The 19,180-nt window shown below is 40.5% G+C and overlaps 1 protein-coding gene across 6 annotated transcripts in view; it reads left to right on the forward strand.

Moving 5' to 3' along the window:
* arhgef4 (Rho guanine nucleotide exchange factor (GEF) 4) overlaps positions 1–19,180 on the forward strand; it is a 50,519-nt gene extending 31,339 nt beyond the window's left edge. For 5 of the 6 annotated variants that reach the window (XM_055022761.1, XM_055022763.1, XM_055022766.1 and 2 more), the window contains 9 exons: positions 4,829–5,008; positions 5,187–5,387; positions 5,904–6,083; positions 6,211–6,443; positions 7,622–7,751; positions 7,861–7,992; positions 9,908–10,151; positions 10,736–10,813; positions 18,507–19,180. In XM_055022761.1, the coding sequence (XP_054878736.1) occupies positions 4,829–5,008; positions 5,187–5,387; positions 5,904–6,083; positions 6,211–6,443; positions 7,622–7,751; positions 7,861–7,992; positions 9,908–10,151; positions 10,736–10,813; positions 18,507–18,661 (1,533 nt within the window). In that variant the 3' untranslated portion in view covers positions 18,662–19,180. The remainder of the gene's footprint in view (positions 1–4,828; positions 5,009–5,186; positions 5,388–5,903; positions 6,084–6,210; positions 6,444–7,621; positions 7,752–7,860; positions 7,993–9,907; positions 10,152–10,735; positions 10,814–18,506) is intronic. The other variant, XM_055022762.1, reaches the window with a different exon arrangement.

A 19,180-nucleotide genomic window follows, 5' to 3' on the forward strand; every position in this document is an offset into this window, starting at 1 on the left:
TCATTGGCATGAGACACAAGTGTAGCTGAAAATTAGATCATATGGAAAATAATAAGACTGGTAGCGTGAGAAACATTTACAGTGTGTCTTTTCAGTCCTGAAAGAGCTGAAGTTCTGATCTGCACCATCATTAGGAGCTGTGTATTTGCAGAAAGAAAGGTTGGCTTGTTTGTTAAGCCTGCAATAACTCTGTTAGGTGTGCATAGACAATTTGAGATTTGGTGACTGCAGGACTTTCATCACCAACATCATCTTCTTTTTCCATTTACTTAATTTTTCTTTCATACTTCTTCCTCCCATCAATGTTATCCTGTCTAAAGTTTTGTTTCCATTGCCCATTGATTTTTTATCATGTCATGTCACCATAATGAGATAAAATCAAGGTTTTTAAGGTCTGACACAGCACAAGCAATTGTAAGGTACACAATTCTGGTCAGCGATTTAAATTCACTTATCCAAACATAAAACTTAAATAGTTCTCAAAAACTGCAATGAAATAAAGAAAACAAGAATTAGACAAATTCTAACTTGATTTAAATTTTATCCAATACAGAGTTCTCGTGTGACGTCACACTTCCGTGAACTTTGTAACTTACAGCCAACTTGACAGGCGCGTCACTATGACAGCAATAAAACAAGCCAGAGCTCACCTCGTTCCCATTGAACCTAAGATAACCAATAGAAGTGCATTACAAATGCTTGAGTACTCTACCCACCTGCGACAAATAGTTACTGTTGTATGTACTGTAGTTCTTACTATCAAACTAGCAAAACAAACTTAGCTAATAAACTATGCATTTCACATGAGGGTATGCATAGCGTGCGTTCTTGCTCGGTGTGAGTGAGGGAGCAGAAGGCAGACTGACCATCGTAAGATGACACAATAATTCTTGTGTCATCTATCCATGGTTCCCAAACTTGTGGGGACTATGGATAGAGGGATTGTTTATTTATGAACACAGCAGCTGTGTGTGCAACTTGACTGCAGAAAGAAGAGACTGGAAGTAGGCAGAAAAAGACAAAAAAGAAAAATTGAGTCTTTTTTTATTCTCAATGTCTTCCAATTAAAACCAAAACTAAAATGTAGGACAACCATTGGTGTCTTCTCACCTCACCTTCTCCCCTTCACAATAAAAGCATACATTCGGCTGTGAAATATAGACATTATATCCGCCACACACGCCTCTCCTGAACACACAAAATGTCACAAATACAAACACACATAATATGTGGAACAACATCACAAATACATGAAACAAACCACACACAAAGGAAAACCAGCGCCAAACAAAACAATTGAAAAACCTAACAGTAATGACTAGGGAGTTTAATAAGGTGGTCACCATGGCTTCTCCTCACAGGAACGGGTTGAAAGTGAAAGAGTCTCTCCAGACTGCTACCAAACTGTCCACCTGAAGGAGACAAACCAGTTGTAAGCGAAGGACTCGGAAGAGTGGATAAAGAAACTGGGGGACCACCACGGCGAGGTGGCTGAACCAACTCAACTGGGTCCCCTGATAATACATGAGCTGGCTTCAAATGATCCACTGAAATACTCTCCTGATTACTCCCCACCTCCACCAAAAAAATCCTTAGGTCCCCTCTCCAAAACATAGAATGGACCACCGTAATGAGAATAAAGTCATGGCATATAAGGGGGGAAGGGGATGAGAGGGATAGGAGGATGTACAGTTCTATTTATAATTTTTCAGACAATAGAAACACAAAAATAAGCACAAATTACTAAAGTTTTTTGAACTGTGGTAACCATTAAACCCCTTCAGTTCAACCATTTAAGTGGAGACACATTGTTGATGTTACTATTATAAAATAACTTGCTATTAAGATCAATATGATGTTCACAGGGGGTGGAGCGTTGTTGTTAGCTGCTGATAGTAACTAAAATAGTTACTTTTAATGTAACTTAGTTACTTTCCAAGTCAGTAATCTAACTAAGTTACTTTTTCAAGGAGTAATCAGTAATCTGATTAAAGTTACATTTTCAAAGTACCTATGCCATCACTGCCTGTGTGTCTCCTGTGTGGAGAGAGTTTGGCTGTAATGAAAGAATATAATCTCAGAAGGCACTATCAAGCTTCTCATATTGAGAAGCTTGCAATAATGCTGCTCTAGGAGTTTTCAGTTTATAATGCATGCACTTTAATTTATGTATTCATCTTGATATTAAGAAACATATTTAGGTTTTCAAAACAATTACATTTTTTGCTGTTTGCCTGTTGAAAATGTTTTCCCTCGAGGTTACTGACAGTCATAACAAAATATTGCTTTATTCTTTTAATGTACAGGACATGTTGTTTTCTTTGAAGGAAGTTTGTTTTTGTCTGTTTGCCTGTTGAAGAATGATTTCACTTAAAATTACTGACAGTTCTATAAGAAAATATTGCTTTATTCATTTAATTATGAAATAATATACACTGTGTTAGGTCTTGATTCAACAGGTTTTGTGCTATCATTTCAATATATTTTAATAAACGTAGGCCCAAGCCGGCCCTCGGCCTGTAGCAAATTTGTTTTTTGGCCCTCGGAGTATTTGACTTTGACATCCCTGCTTTAGTGTGTCCTGGCTCTGCTCCCTGTGGGACACCTCTACAAGAGGTGTTCCGGGTACGTCTTTATCAGGAGTTACATTAACAGAATATTTTTCATTTTTGACAATTTTTTAAATGGATAAGTTTGAAGCCCCTCCATCATTTGAGAGGTTATAATTCACACCCTTGACTGGTGCACATGGGCAGACATTACAGACTTTATGCAAAGAGTTCATTACAGAAAAAAACAAAAATCAATTAGTAAAAAAGTATTTACCATACCAACTTTATTTATAAAGCACTTTAAAACAACCACAGCTGATACAAAGTGCTGTACATAAAATAAATAAAAAACAAATAGAGCTGTAAGACATTACCTTCCTGTGCCCTGAAGGAAAGCGGCACTCAGGAGGAGTATGGTAGATGCCTATTTCGGGGAAGCAAAACCACACAAAAAAAAAATCTTCGTAAAAGTGCACGCCCGGATTGTGCACAAGGTGTAAATCTCAGAGGAATTTCTGAGGCACTGTGCATTCAGGCCCCAGCAGGTGGCATAGTTGTAATTTACATGGAGTTGCTTAATTTTATTGAAGTTATTGGGGGCACAGTTAGTGGTTTTTGTAACCATGGAGAAAAAGTTGGATGAGTTCATCTGCTTTATTCATGATGGGATCTGAATTCACAGTTCAACAAGGTGAATATTAATTAAAGCACATAAAAAACGTGGCTGAATAGCCTATGTGTGAGAGACACTGAATGTAGTAGTTTATTTATTTATTTTTATAAATAAATAAACCAACCGCACAGTGACGCAGTTGGTAGGACTGTTGCCTTGTAGCAAGAAGGTCCTGGGTTTGATTCCTGGCCCAGGGTCTTTCTGTTTACATGCATGCATACTTAAAGGAAATGTCAGTACCAAGGATTTGCATGTTCTTCCTGTGCATGCGTGGGTTCTCTCTGGGTACTCTGGACCTGACTGTCTAATTAACCTGGACTGTGGGAGGAAGTCAATTAACCTGACATGACTGTCAGGTGTAAGAAAATAAATGGATATTTATTTTACTGTTCATGTCTATTATAGTTCACAGGTACCACACCCAATTTGTTTTGATTATTATAATAAATTCATTCTTCATTGTAGCTTATTCATTCCTTCAGAACTTAGTTTTTGTGTCTGTCATGTGCCTTGATCCTTGGTACTGATATTTCCTATAGGTATGCATGCATGTATGAATGCAACTATTTTACATGTGTTACTTGGACATGCTGTTGTTGAGGCAGTGCACTGTTTTCGTTCTGCTGAGAAGCATTAGGCACCAAGTGTGACAGGATCAGTTTTTGTATTAAGGTACATAAAACATTTTTTTAATTTGCAAAGACAACTCCAGATGTCATCTGTGTCTGATCCCAGCATCATATGTTAATATGATTATAGTTTGTTGGGTAAAAATACAAAATGATGGATTTTGTTTTAATGCTGTTGGTCAAAAAAAAGTCTAGCACAACCTCTTGTGCTTATATATATATATATATATATATATATATATATATATATATATATATATATAGTATAAATATAGTTCTTAACAAAACCTAATAAGCATTTTTCATACCACTCTAGAATTCGACACATTTCTCTTTCCTGTTGAGAGATGCATCCTTTGCTATCTGTTTCTCTTACTACTGGCTCCACTTAAAGACGAACAGCGGAACTATCTTCTGGATGGTATTAAAATTACAGTACTGGAAGAAGATCTAAGACACGTTATCAATCGATTAAAATTAGTTTAAATCTACCAATCTATTGATCAACAATTAATTGTAAGTTGATTAAAATCCCTGTCACTATATCTGTATGTCACTAGTGATAGTTGTAACAAATACATGTAATTTTTTTTCTTCATAAACGTTACAGTTTATATCTTGTTTATATCTTGCTCACATAATGTACTATGTACATTATGTGAGAGACACCGAACTACTACTTTTAATTGAATCTAAAGTATAAATTGAGTATAAAGTATAAATTCCTCATAATTATGATAATTCTGTAATATCTGAGACAAGGAAAGTTTCCTCAAACTTATAATTTCACAGGTGGGGAGTACCCCTTAACTTCATCAGCAAGCTGGTTCAGAGTCACTGGTCAGAAGAGAGATCCTGCTGGACTGTTTTTGCTTCACGCCTAATCCTTGGTCTCAACCAAATAGTTTTCATGTGATTTTGTCTCATTGAATGAGTTCCTACATAATCACAGTGTTTCTGTTGTGAATCCGCAGCTGATCAGTGATGGCAGTGTAGTGTATGCTGAAGGTCTTTGGGACCACGTTACCATGGACATCCAGGAACTTGGCTTCAAGGCTGGTGATGCCATCGAAGTGATTGATGCCACAAACAAGGAGTGGTGGTGGGGCCGCATCATCGACAGTGAAGGCTGGTTTCCTGCTAGCTTTGTACGGGTGAGGGGATCTCTGCTTGCAGTATCATCTCATTGTGATTGTTAAAACCAACACATATGGAGTCTCAGCTTATTACCAATATATCAATTGCTTCTTTCAACATGTTTGATACAAGTAAAAATGTATAAAGAAAGTTATACATTTTGCCCATTAAGAATTATAACTATGTTCTTTTCAGCTGCGCGTGAACCAGGATGAACCTATGGAGCAACTTTCAACCCATCTGGAGGAGTCCCATTGTGGAGATGAGGATGGAGCAGATTTGAGTTTGTTATTAGGACCTGTGTTACTCTGCAAAGAACAGATGAGAGCCAACGTTATCAATGAGATCATGATCACAGAGCGAGACTACATCAAGCACCTGAAAGACATCTGTGAGGTCTGAAACTAGACCAACTTTAATTACTTTTGGATTTGCCTTAATTTCATTTAGTAAAATTTTTTATATAATTAATTTCTACAATTATGCAAATTACATTGTTGGTTATTGATTTCAAATCTTTTTTCTCCTTGGTTTGAAAAAGAATTAATCATAGTAAGTAATATAATGTGTTCTACATATGTTATTTCTGAGCTTTTATTTATTTTAATTTTATAGTACAAAGCTCTGTCATGAGTGAAAAGAGATAATTTAACATGTTAAAATCTGAATAAAATAAAACCCAATGCTTTAAAATGGTACTTCCTTTGGATAGACATAACTTCCTGTGCCATCGGAATAGAATCCAAGCCAAATGTATGTTTCAGCAACAGAGCAAATGGGTTTTAAATTTAGAGCTCTATCATGGTTTAATTATTTCTTCCTGTTCTCAGATTATGTTTTTTACTTTGTATTTTTGGAGCGAATAGCTCAATCCAGTCCAGCTATCTCTTATCCTTATTCTGTTTTTATCAGGGTTACATCAAACAGTGCCATAGGAGGACAGACATGTTTACTGAAGAGCAGATTAGAACCATCTATGGAAACATTGAAGAGATATACAGATTCCAGAGAAACTTCCTGAAGGACCTGGAGAAAGAATTCAACAAGGGGCAGCCCCATCTTAGTGAGATAGGCTGCTGTTTTCTTGAACATGTAAGATGGATGTTCTAATTTATTTTTAAAGCAGGTTGAAATTTCTTTTTACTTCTTCCATTAGGATATGTAGCCTATTTAAGATTTTCTCACTTTGAACAATTTGTCTTCATGTCTTGATGTCCAGCAAACAGATTTCCAGATTTATTCAGAGTATTGTAATAATTACCCCAACGCCTGCATCCAACTCTCCAAGCTGATGAAAGTCAACAAGTACGTGTATTTCTTTGAGGCCTGTCGATTGCTGCAGGAGATGATTGATATTTCTTTAGACGGCTTCCTACTCACTCCAGTGCAGAAGATCTGCAAGTATCCATTACAGCTGGCTGAGCTCCTCAAATACACCAATCCTCAGCACAGGTGACTGGCTTTAATTGCTGTTTAAAATGAGGCAATATTCTACATCACAAACATTAATTTTGTGTGTCGTCAGAAAAATCTAAAAACCCTGTAGTTAAGTTTAGATTGGCGTTTGCTTCTTAATGTTGTACTGAAATAGACTATAGCTACACTTGATATTTACAGTAATTATTTACATGACCTGTTCCACAGTGCTTCATAGATGTCTTTGGAAAAATCTCCCTGCTCCAAATTACTTGAATACAATGGAAGAATACTTTTTTGTGTTTGAGGGAGATATTCATTAGAGATGCACTATATTGGGCTGATATTTGACATGTCTTTTGTACAGCTCTCACCTACCAACATAGATTTTAGCTGACTTAGATTTTTCTTCGAAAACCGGAATAACTGAATAATTTTACTGATACTATCTGGAGAACTAGAAAATTGAAGTGCATTAATATGAAATATAGTTTGCAAGGTTTCTCCCCAGTGCAGTGGTTTCAAACTTCAGTCCTCACGGATCAATCTCCTGCAACTTTTAGATGTGTCTGTGGTTCAACACACCTGGTTACAATTGTAGCTCATTTGCAGAGCCCAGTAGAGCTTGGCTGCGTGCTAGTCAGGCAATTTCGCAATTTAATTCAAGTGTATAGACAAAGGGACACATCGAAAAGTTGAAGAACATTGGCTCTCAAGGACTGCAGTTTAAGACCCCTGCCACAATGTATAATTATCCTGGCAAGCCACCTGGCTTTTTTTCCCTGTCAAACTTGTAGCAGTGATGCAAACTTGGCGCACAGTAATTGGATCCATTTAACAAACGTACAACATGACCGATAATTATTTTTTAATTTTACTGACATATTTGTGAACAAACCAAGCTTAAACACAAAGATATAACTCATAGCACTGAAGTCATGACAACACAATAATCAAACTATGAAGATTTATTTTTACAGTCCCACAAAGTAAACTTACCAACTTATTTAAATTTTAAATACATTTTGAACTATTCACGGCTTTTAACCTATATGACGGACTGTCTATGAGTCCCTGGTTTCACCAAGTTTTCTGGGGGAAACCCTCTATGGTCATTATTCAATGTTATTCTGATGAATCTTCAAAAATAATTATCTTTAAGTAGATATTAAACATACTTTTCATTAACCTCACCTTTCTTCTTGGATTTTTAGGGACTACAAGGATGTGGAGGCAGCCTTAAATGCCATGAAAAATGTTGCCAGGATGATCAATGAGAGGAAACGGCGTCTTGAGAACATTGACAAAATTGCCCAGTGGCAGAGTTCCATAGAAGACTGGGAGGTTTGAAGTGATGGATTGTTCTGAAATCTGTTGTATGATCCTGTAAATTGTTCCTTGACAGGAATGAGAAGCAAGTCGCAGCCATGTAAGTCTGTTCTGATCCATGCAGGGCGAAGATGTTCTGGTCAGAAGCTCTGAACTTATCTTTTCTGGGGAGATAACTAAACTTTCCCAGCCACAAACTAAGAGCCAGCAGAGAATGTTTTTTCTCTTCGACCATCAGATGGTTTATTGCAAGAAGGTACTTTTGTAATTTACTTATTCTTAACATATGATTAATAAATTAGGTAAATCGCTTTCTTGGCCTCGTATGTATAAAATCCAGTATCAAAGCATCTAAATATAATTTTTGCTCCCAGGAGCTCAACAAAATTTATTTTCCTATGGTACCATGCCACCAGATGCAAAATGTTCTCAATGACTTTGGAGAAGTCAACTATTCAAGTCAAAAGTATGGTATCATAATAAAGTAGAAGTAACCAGGCAGGACAACAACTCATTGCATTACATTACTGCCACATTAAATCACAAAGTAGGGTAAGCAGTTAATAAAGCACATGATGCACCAATCTTATTCAGAGTCAGTATAAGGTTGGCCTTAAAATTAGATCAGGAGTTCATAGACAGCTTTATTTATTCAATTGTCATGGCTGAGCAACTACAATTTCAATTCCAAAGAAGTTGAGACATTGCGGAAAACATAAATGTGATGATTTGCAAATGCTTTTCAACCTATATTTTATTGAAATGTACTACAAAGAAAAAATATTTCATGTTCAAGTGGATAAACGTATTCATTTATTTTTTTTGTTTTTGCAAATATTCACTCATTTGTGAATGCCTGTGCCTGAAACACAAAAAGTTAGGACATGGCAAAAAAAAGAAAGTTTAGCAATCCTAAAAACATATTTGTTTGGAATATTCCACAGGTGAATAGGTTAATTGCACCCTAGTGCAGCATCCTGGTTTCACAGTAAAAAAGTGAAGATGCTAGAATGCCTTCATGAAAGTCCAGGTCCGTCTCCCATTGAAATTGTGTGGTGCATTATGAAGTGCAAATTATGACAATGGAAACCCTGGACTGTTGAGCAACTGAAGTTGTACATCAATTAAGAATGGGAAAGAATTCTACCTACTGAGATAAGTGTTTCGTAAACTCTTATCTCATGTTGTTTTTTCTTGTTTAACAGCAGGAAAATGGTGTTAAACAATGATAAGCAACTCCCTGTCCCAACTTCTTTGGTATGTGCTGCAAAAAAACTTTAAGTTTATCTCTTGCATATCTTGTCTTTTTAGTTTATGGAGTTGAATATAGGTTGAAAAGTATTTGCAAATCATCATATTCTGTTTTATTTATGTGTGAGTGACCATCTGCCACAACCAACTAGGGTTTGAGAATATTAAGGATACACACTGATCCAGGTGTACTTTCTATGTTCAGCAATCAACCAAGAACTAATAACAGCAACTTCTTTATTGGTGTATTTAGGAGGCAAGTTCTGAGGCAGTTTTCAAATCAATAGAGTGGTAGACAGCAGTTATGTACCACTCTATTCACAACAATATTTCATTCAATTACTTTGTCTACTATGGAGACAGGATTATTATATTGAAAGTCAGGCCAAAGCAACTGAAGTTGTTGAAAGAAAACATGAAGTTACAGTGGCTCAGGCAATTCCCCCCTCTTGAAAGGTATCGCTGCTGAACAGAAGGCCAAACTAGGTGTGGGGCTTTGATGAAGAGAAACAAACATACAGCTCTGGAAAAAATGAAGAGACCACTGCACTGAACCCCAATCAAAACCTCATGGTTATTCCACCAAATATTGATTTCTTAACTCTTAAAACATTTGTATTATTGTTTCTAAATGAATATGAAATTGTTTAATTTGCATTATTTAGGTCTCAAAGCACTGCATCATTTTTTTATTATTTTATTACTTTCTGCAAATAAATCTAAACTTTTTGCTTGGAATTTCAGAGACATGTCAGTAGTTCATAGAATAAAAGGACATTGTTCATTTTACTCAAACATGTATCTATGAAAACGAATATCAGAAAAACTGATAATCTTAAGTCGTCTCTTAATTTTTTCCAGAGCTGTATAACATTCCAATTTCTAACTATTGTTTGCTAAACATTTTGCTGTCATTGTAGGATCTTCTTCGTAGGGACATACTGTACTACAAGGGGCGCATGAATATGGATTTAATGGAGGTGTCAGATTTGGAAGATGGCAAAGAAAAAGATTTTAATATTACCATAAAGAATGCACTAAAGCTTTGGGCAAGAAGTGGCAATGAAGTCCACCTTCTGTGTACCAAAAAACCAGAACAGAAACAACGTTGGCTTCGAGCTTTTGCTGAAGAGAGGAAGCAGGTCCATAATGATCGTGAAACAGGTTTGATAGTTTATCTCAATGCTTATGTTGTTTAAGAAATTTTAAATTGGTGGTTCATGTATAAAACAACACAAAGTAAAGTGGAATTGTGAAGTTGAAGGAAAACACAGCTCTTTCAAATGTTCAAACCTTGGAAGAGTGTGAAGTTGTTGTTGTAGAACTTAACCCTGCTTTAAACTTCTGCAGAAACTTCTGAGTTTCTTGATGATGGATGTTCTCCAACAAACTTCTGAGAAACAGAACAGGTGCATTTATACTGAGACAAAGATTTTTAAACTAGGCATCATTTTCCTTCTACTTCACTATTCTCATTATTGCCACTATTGAATTAAATGCATTTATTATAGAATCATTAGCCACTTTTTATTCTTGTTTTAAATGTCTGCTGTAAAAAGTGATGACCAGTTGTCTTTGGATTGTTATGGTACGATTCTGTCAGCTTGATCTAATACGATAAAAAATAACACAATAAAACAATGTGTGAAACTATTTTTCATGGTTAATTAGAATGTAGACGGCTGTGAGAAATATGTTCTTCAGCATAGACATTTTATTTCTTACAGGAACCTTTTTTTTCTTTTAAGGCTTCTCTCTTTCTGAAGTCCAGAAGAAACAAGCTATGCTGAATGCCTTCAAAAGCCACCCAGCTGGGAAATCTAAAGGTATGTATTTAGGAGTTTTAACACACTATTAGTTTTCATTTGATTTCACTTTTTAAAATCCCCCCAAAAACTACAACTGGACACATTGTGTTAGTAGTTACTCAGTACTGCCTTTTATGTAGCACTGAGTAAAAAGCCGAGTGAAGAGAAAAATCTTTGCTATTCTGACACATTCTGACATGTGGAGTGTTTCTTATAAGTACTGGCATAATAGAGCACGTGGAGCAGCGTCTCCTTCATTTTTAAAACTTTTGATGCTGACTTATGTTTCTACTCCCCTTTTTTGAGCCAAACAGTTATGATCAGTCCTGTTAACAATCTGTAACACAGTTGTAGAAGGTACACGCTGATCCTTAATTCTCATGTACTATTCAGTTGTCATGATGTGTAGATGTTTGTTGTAGGACCTAAATGCATGAGAGAGCAGTGACCAGTGAATTTTAAGATTTAATAAAAGAACATGGAGAAAAAAACATGCAAAAATCAAAGGGAGCCATAACAAAAACACAAAATTCCATGGAAAGAAAAACTGTGAAGGGGGCACGGGAAGTAATGGGAGTAGATGAAGGATCCAGCGAGTAGTGACTGAAAATAAGAAACTTTCAACCTGAGGAAGCTGAATGCTGAACAAAACTGGCCTCATGAGGTAACTGAATGCAGAATGCAGGTGCAAGTGGAAAAAGGAGAAGGCACACTGAGGAGAGGGAGAGAGAAGGTGACAAAGAGGACAGTGATCCAGTAAATCATTCTAACATCAGAAACATAACCTGGAGGAATAAAGTACCTTTGTCATAGATGGTTTTTCTAAATACTGCTTTAGAGCACTGACTTGTGTAAAAGTCTGCACGGTTTGTGTTCAGAAACCGTTGTGGTAGATGTAGCAATACCAAGCGACTGCAACATCAGGAAAAAGGAGAAACTGGAGAAATACCAGGGCCTCAGGGAGGAACTGGAGAGGGCCTGGAAGGTGAAGACCACAGTGGTGCCTGTGGTCATCGGGGCCCTCGGGGCAGTAACCCCCAAACTGGATCAATGGCTACAACAGATCCCAGGAACAACATCAGACATCTCAGTCCAGAAACGTGCAGTTCTTGGCACAGCCAAGATACTGCAGGACCCTCAAGCTCCCAGGCATCTGGTAGAGGACCCGAGCTCATATATATATATATATATATATATATATATATATATATATATATATATATATATATATATATATATATATATATATATATATATATATAAATTCCCTTCTCACACACCGCGGGTGGTTCTTATCCTCTGAGCTCGGGTCCTCTACCAGAGGCCTGGGAGCTTGAGGGTCCCAGGCCTCTGGTAGTGACCCGATATATATATATATATATATATATATATATATATATATATATATATATATATATATGGGTCCTTAGGCAAGACCCTTCAAGCTACTGCCTACCTCATACCATGAGAGATACTAAGTTGCGTAACATGCCGGCTCAGACGTCGCCCGGCCAAACAAGGTCTGCGTCAGGTGTTGGGGAACCAGAGCACCTTGATGACAAATGGGCTACTGGAACAAGACGGAAATGGGCGAGAGATGAAAATGTGGATCTGTTGGAATGCTACTACTCAAGTAACCCTAGTGAGAGAGGTTACATGCAAAGACTGGGGAAGGAATGGTTACTTCGACATCCCCAGTCAACACTAAGTGCTAAACAACTAGTAGCTCAGTGTTCCAACATCCGCAAACGGCAACTGCTATCACAACTTGAGATTGACGAGATACAACACAAATGCTACGGCAAAAGGGAGGAACCCGGATGTCAGGACTGTGGGGACTTAACTACAAGTCCCCACCCAGTGAGGGGATACACGGCCCCAATGAGCGAATCAGAGCTGAACGAGACAGCTGCTGACCTGAGAGAGAGAATCATGACCCGAATGACAACCAGGCCTCCTCGGCGCCAATTACAACGGCTGAGTGAAGTACCATCAGAAAGTCTCATTGAGAATGTGAATGCAGCATTGAGAACGATCCCTACCAACACCATAACAGAAACCAATGAGCTGATCTACAACTCAGCATCAGTGATCCTTGAGATACTTGGCTATAAGAGCAACCATGAGACCCAATACCCACCATGGAAAAGACGGTTAGAGGCTAAAATCAATGTAACAAGGAGGGAAGTGAGCCAACTGTCAGAGCTCCACAAGGGTACAATGAAAAGACCAGTACCCAGAAAGTACAGTCAGATGCCCATACCTGAAGCACTTGAAACTGCCAAACAGAGGCTCCAAGCCTTGTCCAGCCGCCTAAAGAGATACACAAGGGAGAATGAATCCAGAAGGATTAACCGTCTCTTCTCCACTCAACCAGCTAAGGTGTACTCTCAATGGCAGGGTAATAACAACAGAGCAGACCCACCAAGGCTGGAGACTGAACAATACTGGAAAGGCATATGGGAAAGGGAGGCGTCCCACAACAGCAATGCACAGTGGCTGATCTCTCTACGAGAGGACCACAGCAACCTCCCTGAGCAAGCCCCGGTAACCATCACTGCGACAGATGTTCAAGAAAGAGTCTCAGGCATGAAAAACTGGACAGCACCAGGGCCTGACATGATCCATGCCTACTGGCTAAAGAAACTCACTGCTCTCCATGAGCGACTGGCAGCCCAAATGAACCAGCTGCTACAAAGTGGGACTCACCCTGAATGGTTAACTGAATGGCGGACAATCCTAATCCAGAAGGATCCATCAAAGGGTCCAGTCCCACCCAACTACCGACCAATAACCTGCCTCTCCACAACCTGGAAGCTCATGTCAGGCATCATAGCGGCCAAGATAAGCAACACATGGATAAACACATGAGCACGGCACAGAAGGGTATCGGTGTAAATACCAGAGGAGCCAAACACCAACTCCTCGTAGACCGCACAGTTGCCCGAGACTGCAAAACCCGACACACCAACCTGTGCATGGCTTGGATCGATTACAAGAAAACCTATGACTCAATGCCGCATACTTGGATCATTGAATGCCTAGAGATGTATAACATCAACAGGATTCTGAGAGCCTTCATTGCAAACTCGATGAAGCTGTGGAAAACCACCCTTGAAGCCAACTGCAAACCACTTGCACAAGTGTCCATCAAATGTGGCATATACCAAGGAGATGCTCTGTCCCCGCTACTGTTCTGCATAGGCCTGAACCCCCTCAGCCAAATTATCAACAAGACTGGCTACGGATACCGACTCAAAAATGGGGCCAACATCAGTCACCTCCTCTACATGGATGACATCAAGCTGTATGCCAAGAGTGAGCGAGACATCGACTCACTGATCCACACCACAAGGATCTACAGCACTGACATTGGGATGTCATTCGGACTAGAGAAGTGTGGTCGGCTGATCACAAAGAGGGGGAAGGTGATCCGCACAGAAGGAGTCTCACTCCCACAAGGAACAATAGCAGACATAGAGGACAGTTACAAGTACCTAGGTATACCACAAGCAAATGGCAACCTCGATGAGGCCACAAGGAAAGGAGCCACAGCTAAATACCTCCAACGAATAAGGCAAGTCCTGAGAAGCCAGCTCAATGGCAAGAACAAAATCAGTGCGATAAACAGCTATGCCCTGCCAGTAATCAGATACCCTGCTGGAATAATTAGCTGGCCAAAGGAGGAGATAAAAGTCACAGATATTAAGACTAGAAAGCTACTAACCATGCATGGAGGGTTCCATCCCAAATCCAGCACCCTGAGACTGTACACGAGCCGCAAGGACGGAGGCAGAGGACTAGTGAGTGTGAGAACCACTGTCCAGGACGAAACAACTAAGATCCATAAATATATCAGGGACAAAGCCTCAACAGACAATGTGCTCAGTGAATGTCTCAGACAACAGGGAACGGAGGTTGAGGTGCCAGAGATACCATCATGGGAGGACAAGCCCCTACATGGGATGTACCACCAGCAAATAACCCAAGTGGCTGATATCAGTAAATCCTACCAATGGCTGGAAAAAGCTGGACTCAAGGACAGCACAGAGGCCCTCATCCTGGTCGCCCAGGAACAGGCCCTAAACACCAGAGCAATAGAGGCCCAGACAAGACCCAAGGTGTAGGTTGTGCAAGGAGGCCCCTGAGACAGTCCAGCACATCATAGCAGGGTGCAAGATACTGGCAGGGAAAGCATACATGGAGCGACATAACCAAGTGGCAGGCATAGTGTACAGAAACATCTGTGCAGAATATGGACTGGAAACCCGAGATCAAAGTGGGAAACACCCCAAAGGTGGTGGAGAACGCCAGAGCTAAGATCCTGTGGGACTTCCAGATCCAGACAGACAAAATGGTAATGGCGAACCAACCAGACATTGCCGTAGTGGATAAACATCAGAGGAAAGCCGTTGTGGTTGATGTAGCAATACCAAGCGATTGCAACATCAGGAAAAAGGAGCAAGAGAAACTGGAGAAATACCAGGGCCTCAGGGAAGAACTGGAGAGGGCCTGGAAGGTGAAGACCACAGTGGTGCCTGTGGTCATCGGGGCCCTCGGGGCAGTAACCCCCAAACTGGAGCAGTGGCTACAACAGATCCCAGGAACAACATCAGACATCTCAGTCCAGAAATGTGCAGTCCTTGGCACAGCCAAGATACTGCGCAGAACCCTCAAGCTCCCAGGCCTCTGGTAGAGGACCCGAGCTCAGAGGATAAGAACCACCCGGGTTACTGCCCCGAGGGCCCCGATGACCACAGGCACCACTGTGGTCTTCACCTTCCAGGCCCTCTCCAGTTCTTCCCTGAGGCCCTGGTATTTCTCCAGTTTCTCCTTTTTCCTGATGTTGCAGTCGCTTGGTATTGCTACATCTACCACAACGGCTTTCCTCTGATGTTTATCCACTACGACAATGTCTGGTTGGTTCGCCATTACCATTTTGTCTCTCTGGATCTGGAAGTCCCACAGGATCTTAGCTCTGGCGTTCTCCACCACCTTTGGGGGAGTTTCCCACTTTGATCTCGGGGTTTCCAGTCCATATTCTGCACAGATGTTTCTGTACACAATGCCTGCCACTTGGTTATGTCGCTCCATGTACGCTTTCCCTGCCAGTATCTTGCACCCTGCTGTGATGTTCTGGACTGTCTCAGGGGCCTCCTTGCACAACCTACACCTTGGGTCTTGTCTGGTGTGGTAGATCTGGGCCTCTATTGCTCTGGTGTTTAGGGCCTGTTCCTGGGCGGCCAGGATGAGGGCCTCTGTGCTGTCCTTGAGTCCAGCTTTTTTCAGCCATTGATAGGATTTACTGATATCAGCCACTTCAGTTATTTGCTGGTGGTACATCCCATGTAGGGGCTTGTCCTCCCATGATGGTATCTCTGGCACCTCAACCTCCGTTCCCTGTTGTCTGAGACATTCACTGAGCACATTGTCTGTGGAGGCGTTGTCCCTGATGTATTTATGGATCTTAGTTGTTTCGTCCTGGACAGTGGTTCTCAGTCCTCTGCCTCCTTCCTTGCGGCTCATGTACAATCTCAGGGTGCTGGATTTGGGATGGAACCCTCCATGCATGGTTAGTAGCTTTCTAGTCTTAATATCTGTGGCTTTTATCTCCTCCTTTGGCCAGCTAATTATTCCAGCAGGGTATCTGATTACTGGCAGGGCATAGCTGTTGATCGCACAGATTTTGTTCTTGCCATTGAGCTGGCTTCTCAGGACTTGCCTTATTCGTTGGAGGTATTTAGCTGTGGCTCCTTTCCTTGTGGCCTCATCGAGGTTGCCATTTGCTTGTGGTATACCTAGGTACTTGTAGCTGTCCTCTATGTCTGCTATTGTTCCTTGTGGGAGTGAGACTCCTTCTGTGCGGATCACCTTTCCCCTCTTTGTGATCAGCCGACCACACTTCTCTAGTCCGAATGACATCCCAATGTCAGTGCTGTAGATCCTGGTGGTGTGGATCAGTGAGTCGATGTCTCGCTCACTCTTGGCATACAGCTTGATGTCATCCATGTAGAGGAGGTGACTGATGTTGGCCCCATTTTTGAGTCGGTATCCGTAGCCAGTCTTGTTGATAATTTGGCTGAGGGGGTTCAGGCCTATGCAGAACAGTAGCGGGGACAGAGCATCTCCTTGGTATATGCCACATTTGATGGACACTTGTGCAAGTGGTTTGCAGTTGGCTTCAAAGGTGGTTTTCCACAGCCTCATCGAGTTTGCAATGAAGGCTCTCAGAATCCTGTTGATGTTATACATCTGTAGGCATTCAATGATCCAAGTATGCGGCATTGAGTCATAGGCTTTCTTGTAATCGATCCAAGCCATGCACAGGTTGGTGTGTCGGGTTTTGCAGTCTCGGGCAACTGTGCGGTCTACGAGGAGTTGGTGTTTGGCTCCTCTGGTATTTACACCGATACCCTTCTGTGCCGTGCTCATGTGTTTATCCATGTGTTTGCTTATCTTGGCCGCTATGATGCCTGACATGAGCTTCCAGGTTGTGGAGAGGCAGGTTATTGGTCGGTAGTTGGGTGGGACTGGACCCTTTGATGGATCCTTCTGGATTAGGATTGTCCGCCATTCAGTTAACCATTCAGGGTGAGTCCCACTTTGTAGCAGCTGGTTCATTTGGGCTGCTAGTCGCTCATGGAGGGCAGTGAGTTTCTTTAGCCAGTAGGCATGGATCATGTCAGGCCCTGGTGCTGACATTCCGGTCATGATTCTCTCTCTCAGGTCAGCAGCTGTCTCGTTCAGCTCTGTTTCGCTCATTGGGGCCGTGTATCCCCTCACTGGGTGGGGACTTGTAGTTAAGTCCCCACAGTTCTGACATCCGGGTTCCTCCCTTTTGCCGTAGCATTGTGTTGTATCTCGTCAATCTCAAGTTGTGATAGCAGTTGCCGTTTGCGGATGTTGGAACACTGAGCTACTAGTTGTTTAGCGCTTAGTGTTGACTGGGATGTCGAAGTAACCATTCCTTCCCCAGTCTTGCATGTAACCTCTCTCACTAGGGTTACTTGAGTAGTAGCATTCCAACAGATCCACATTTTCATCTCTCGCCCATTTCCGTCTTGTTCCAGTAGCCCATTTGTCATCAAGGTGCTCTGGTTCCCCAACACCTGATGCAGACCTTGTTTGGCCGGGCGACGTCTGAGTGTACTGGGACAAAAGACCTGGGGTGATTGGCAAAACGATTGCAGACATGAGGGGAGAGACTAGAAGACAGAATGAGGAGAGGGATGAAGAGAGAAAATGGCTCAGAGGTGAGGAGAGATCACCCAGGGAACTAGAAAATGAATGTAACAGTAAAGCATAACTTAACATAAGAAACATAATTAAACTAGAATAACTAAGGATAACTAGACACAATAAGAAAGGACTGAACAAAAACAAAACAAGACCGAGCAAGCCAAAATAATAATAAAAACTAATTAACGCAATATTAACAAAATTAGAATGAAGTAATCAAAACACCAACACAACCCAAGAGCCTAACATCCAATTGGCAATGTTCAAATGGGGGAGTCTGCTTTCTCTAAATCATTGCAAATTAGATAACACTTGAATTGTTTTTTATTGAAAGTTCTTTGAGAAGGTGATACTCATTGTTTCTCCCCATATATATAACTAAATTGTTATAGTTGAAGTATGCTGTCAGTATCAGAAGCATTTTTGTCCCACATAAGAGCCACACATTGTTATGTGTTGATTTCCTTGTCAGCAGTGACCAGGCCATACTGCGACTTCCTCCTGCGTCAGAAACATCCATCCTTACCCACTACTCTGCCCCAGCAGCAGGTCTTCATGCTGGCTGAGCCCAAGCGCAAAACCACCTTCTGGCATAACATTGGGAGACTGACACCTTTCAAGAAATAAAAATCAAACCAGAAAGAAGAAGCAAAGTTGTGGAGAAAGAGAAGAGCTTGTGTCTCCTTAGAGCCTTTTTAATAATTTGTCTTTTCTTTCCTATGTATAACCTTTCCTGGAGGGATTTATAAGCTTCTATAGATAAAGTGGACTATAATAAAGAGAAGATCATCTTTTGAAAGCACTTTATTGGTTGGGTAACCTTGAGTTAAACAGTGAGAGTAAATTCTTGCCTAATGTACTTTCTCTACTCCTTAAGACAAAAACTGACTGGCATTAATTCTATTGTACTGCTGCAACTTATTGTGGGTCTCCTGGCTAAACTGCCTCTGTGAAAATGTTGCCTGGCAACTGCTCTATGCTTTTATTTTATAATTTAACACAAATTTCAGACTTTTCATTGAGAAGTAGAATTTCATATTCATGCTTATTATGTCTGCTTTAAAAAATGAGGGAAATTAGTTGGAGAATAAAATTTCTTGTGTTTTCTCTTTGCTAATGTAAAGGATATTTTCATTTTATTTTTAA

Source organism: Poeciliopsis prolifica, unplaced genomic scaffold, assembly GCF_027474105.1.
Source record: "Poeciliopsis prolifica strain line A6 unplaced genomic scaffold, Auburn_PproV2 SCAFFOLD090, whole genome shotgun sequence".
Lineage (NCBI taxonomy): Eukaryota > Metazoa > Chordata > Actinopteri > Cyprinodontiformes > Poeciliidae > Poeciliopsis > Poeciliopsis prolifica.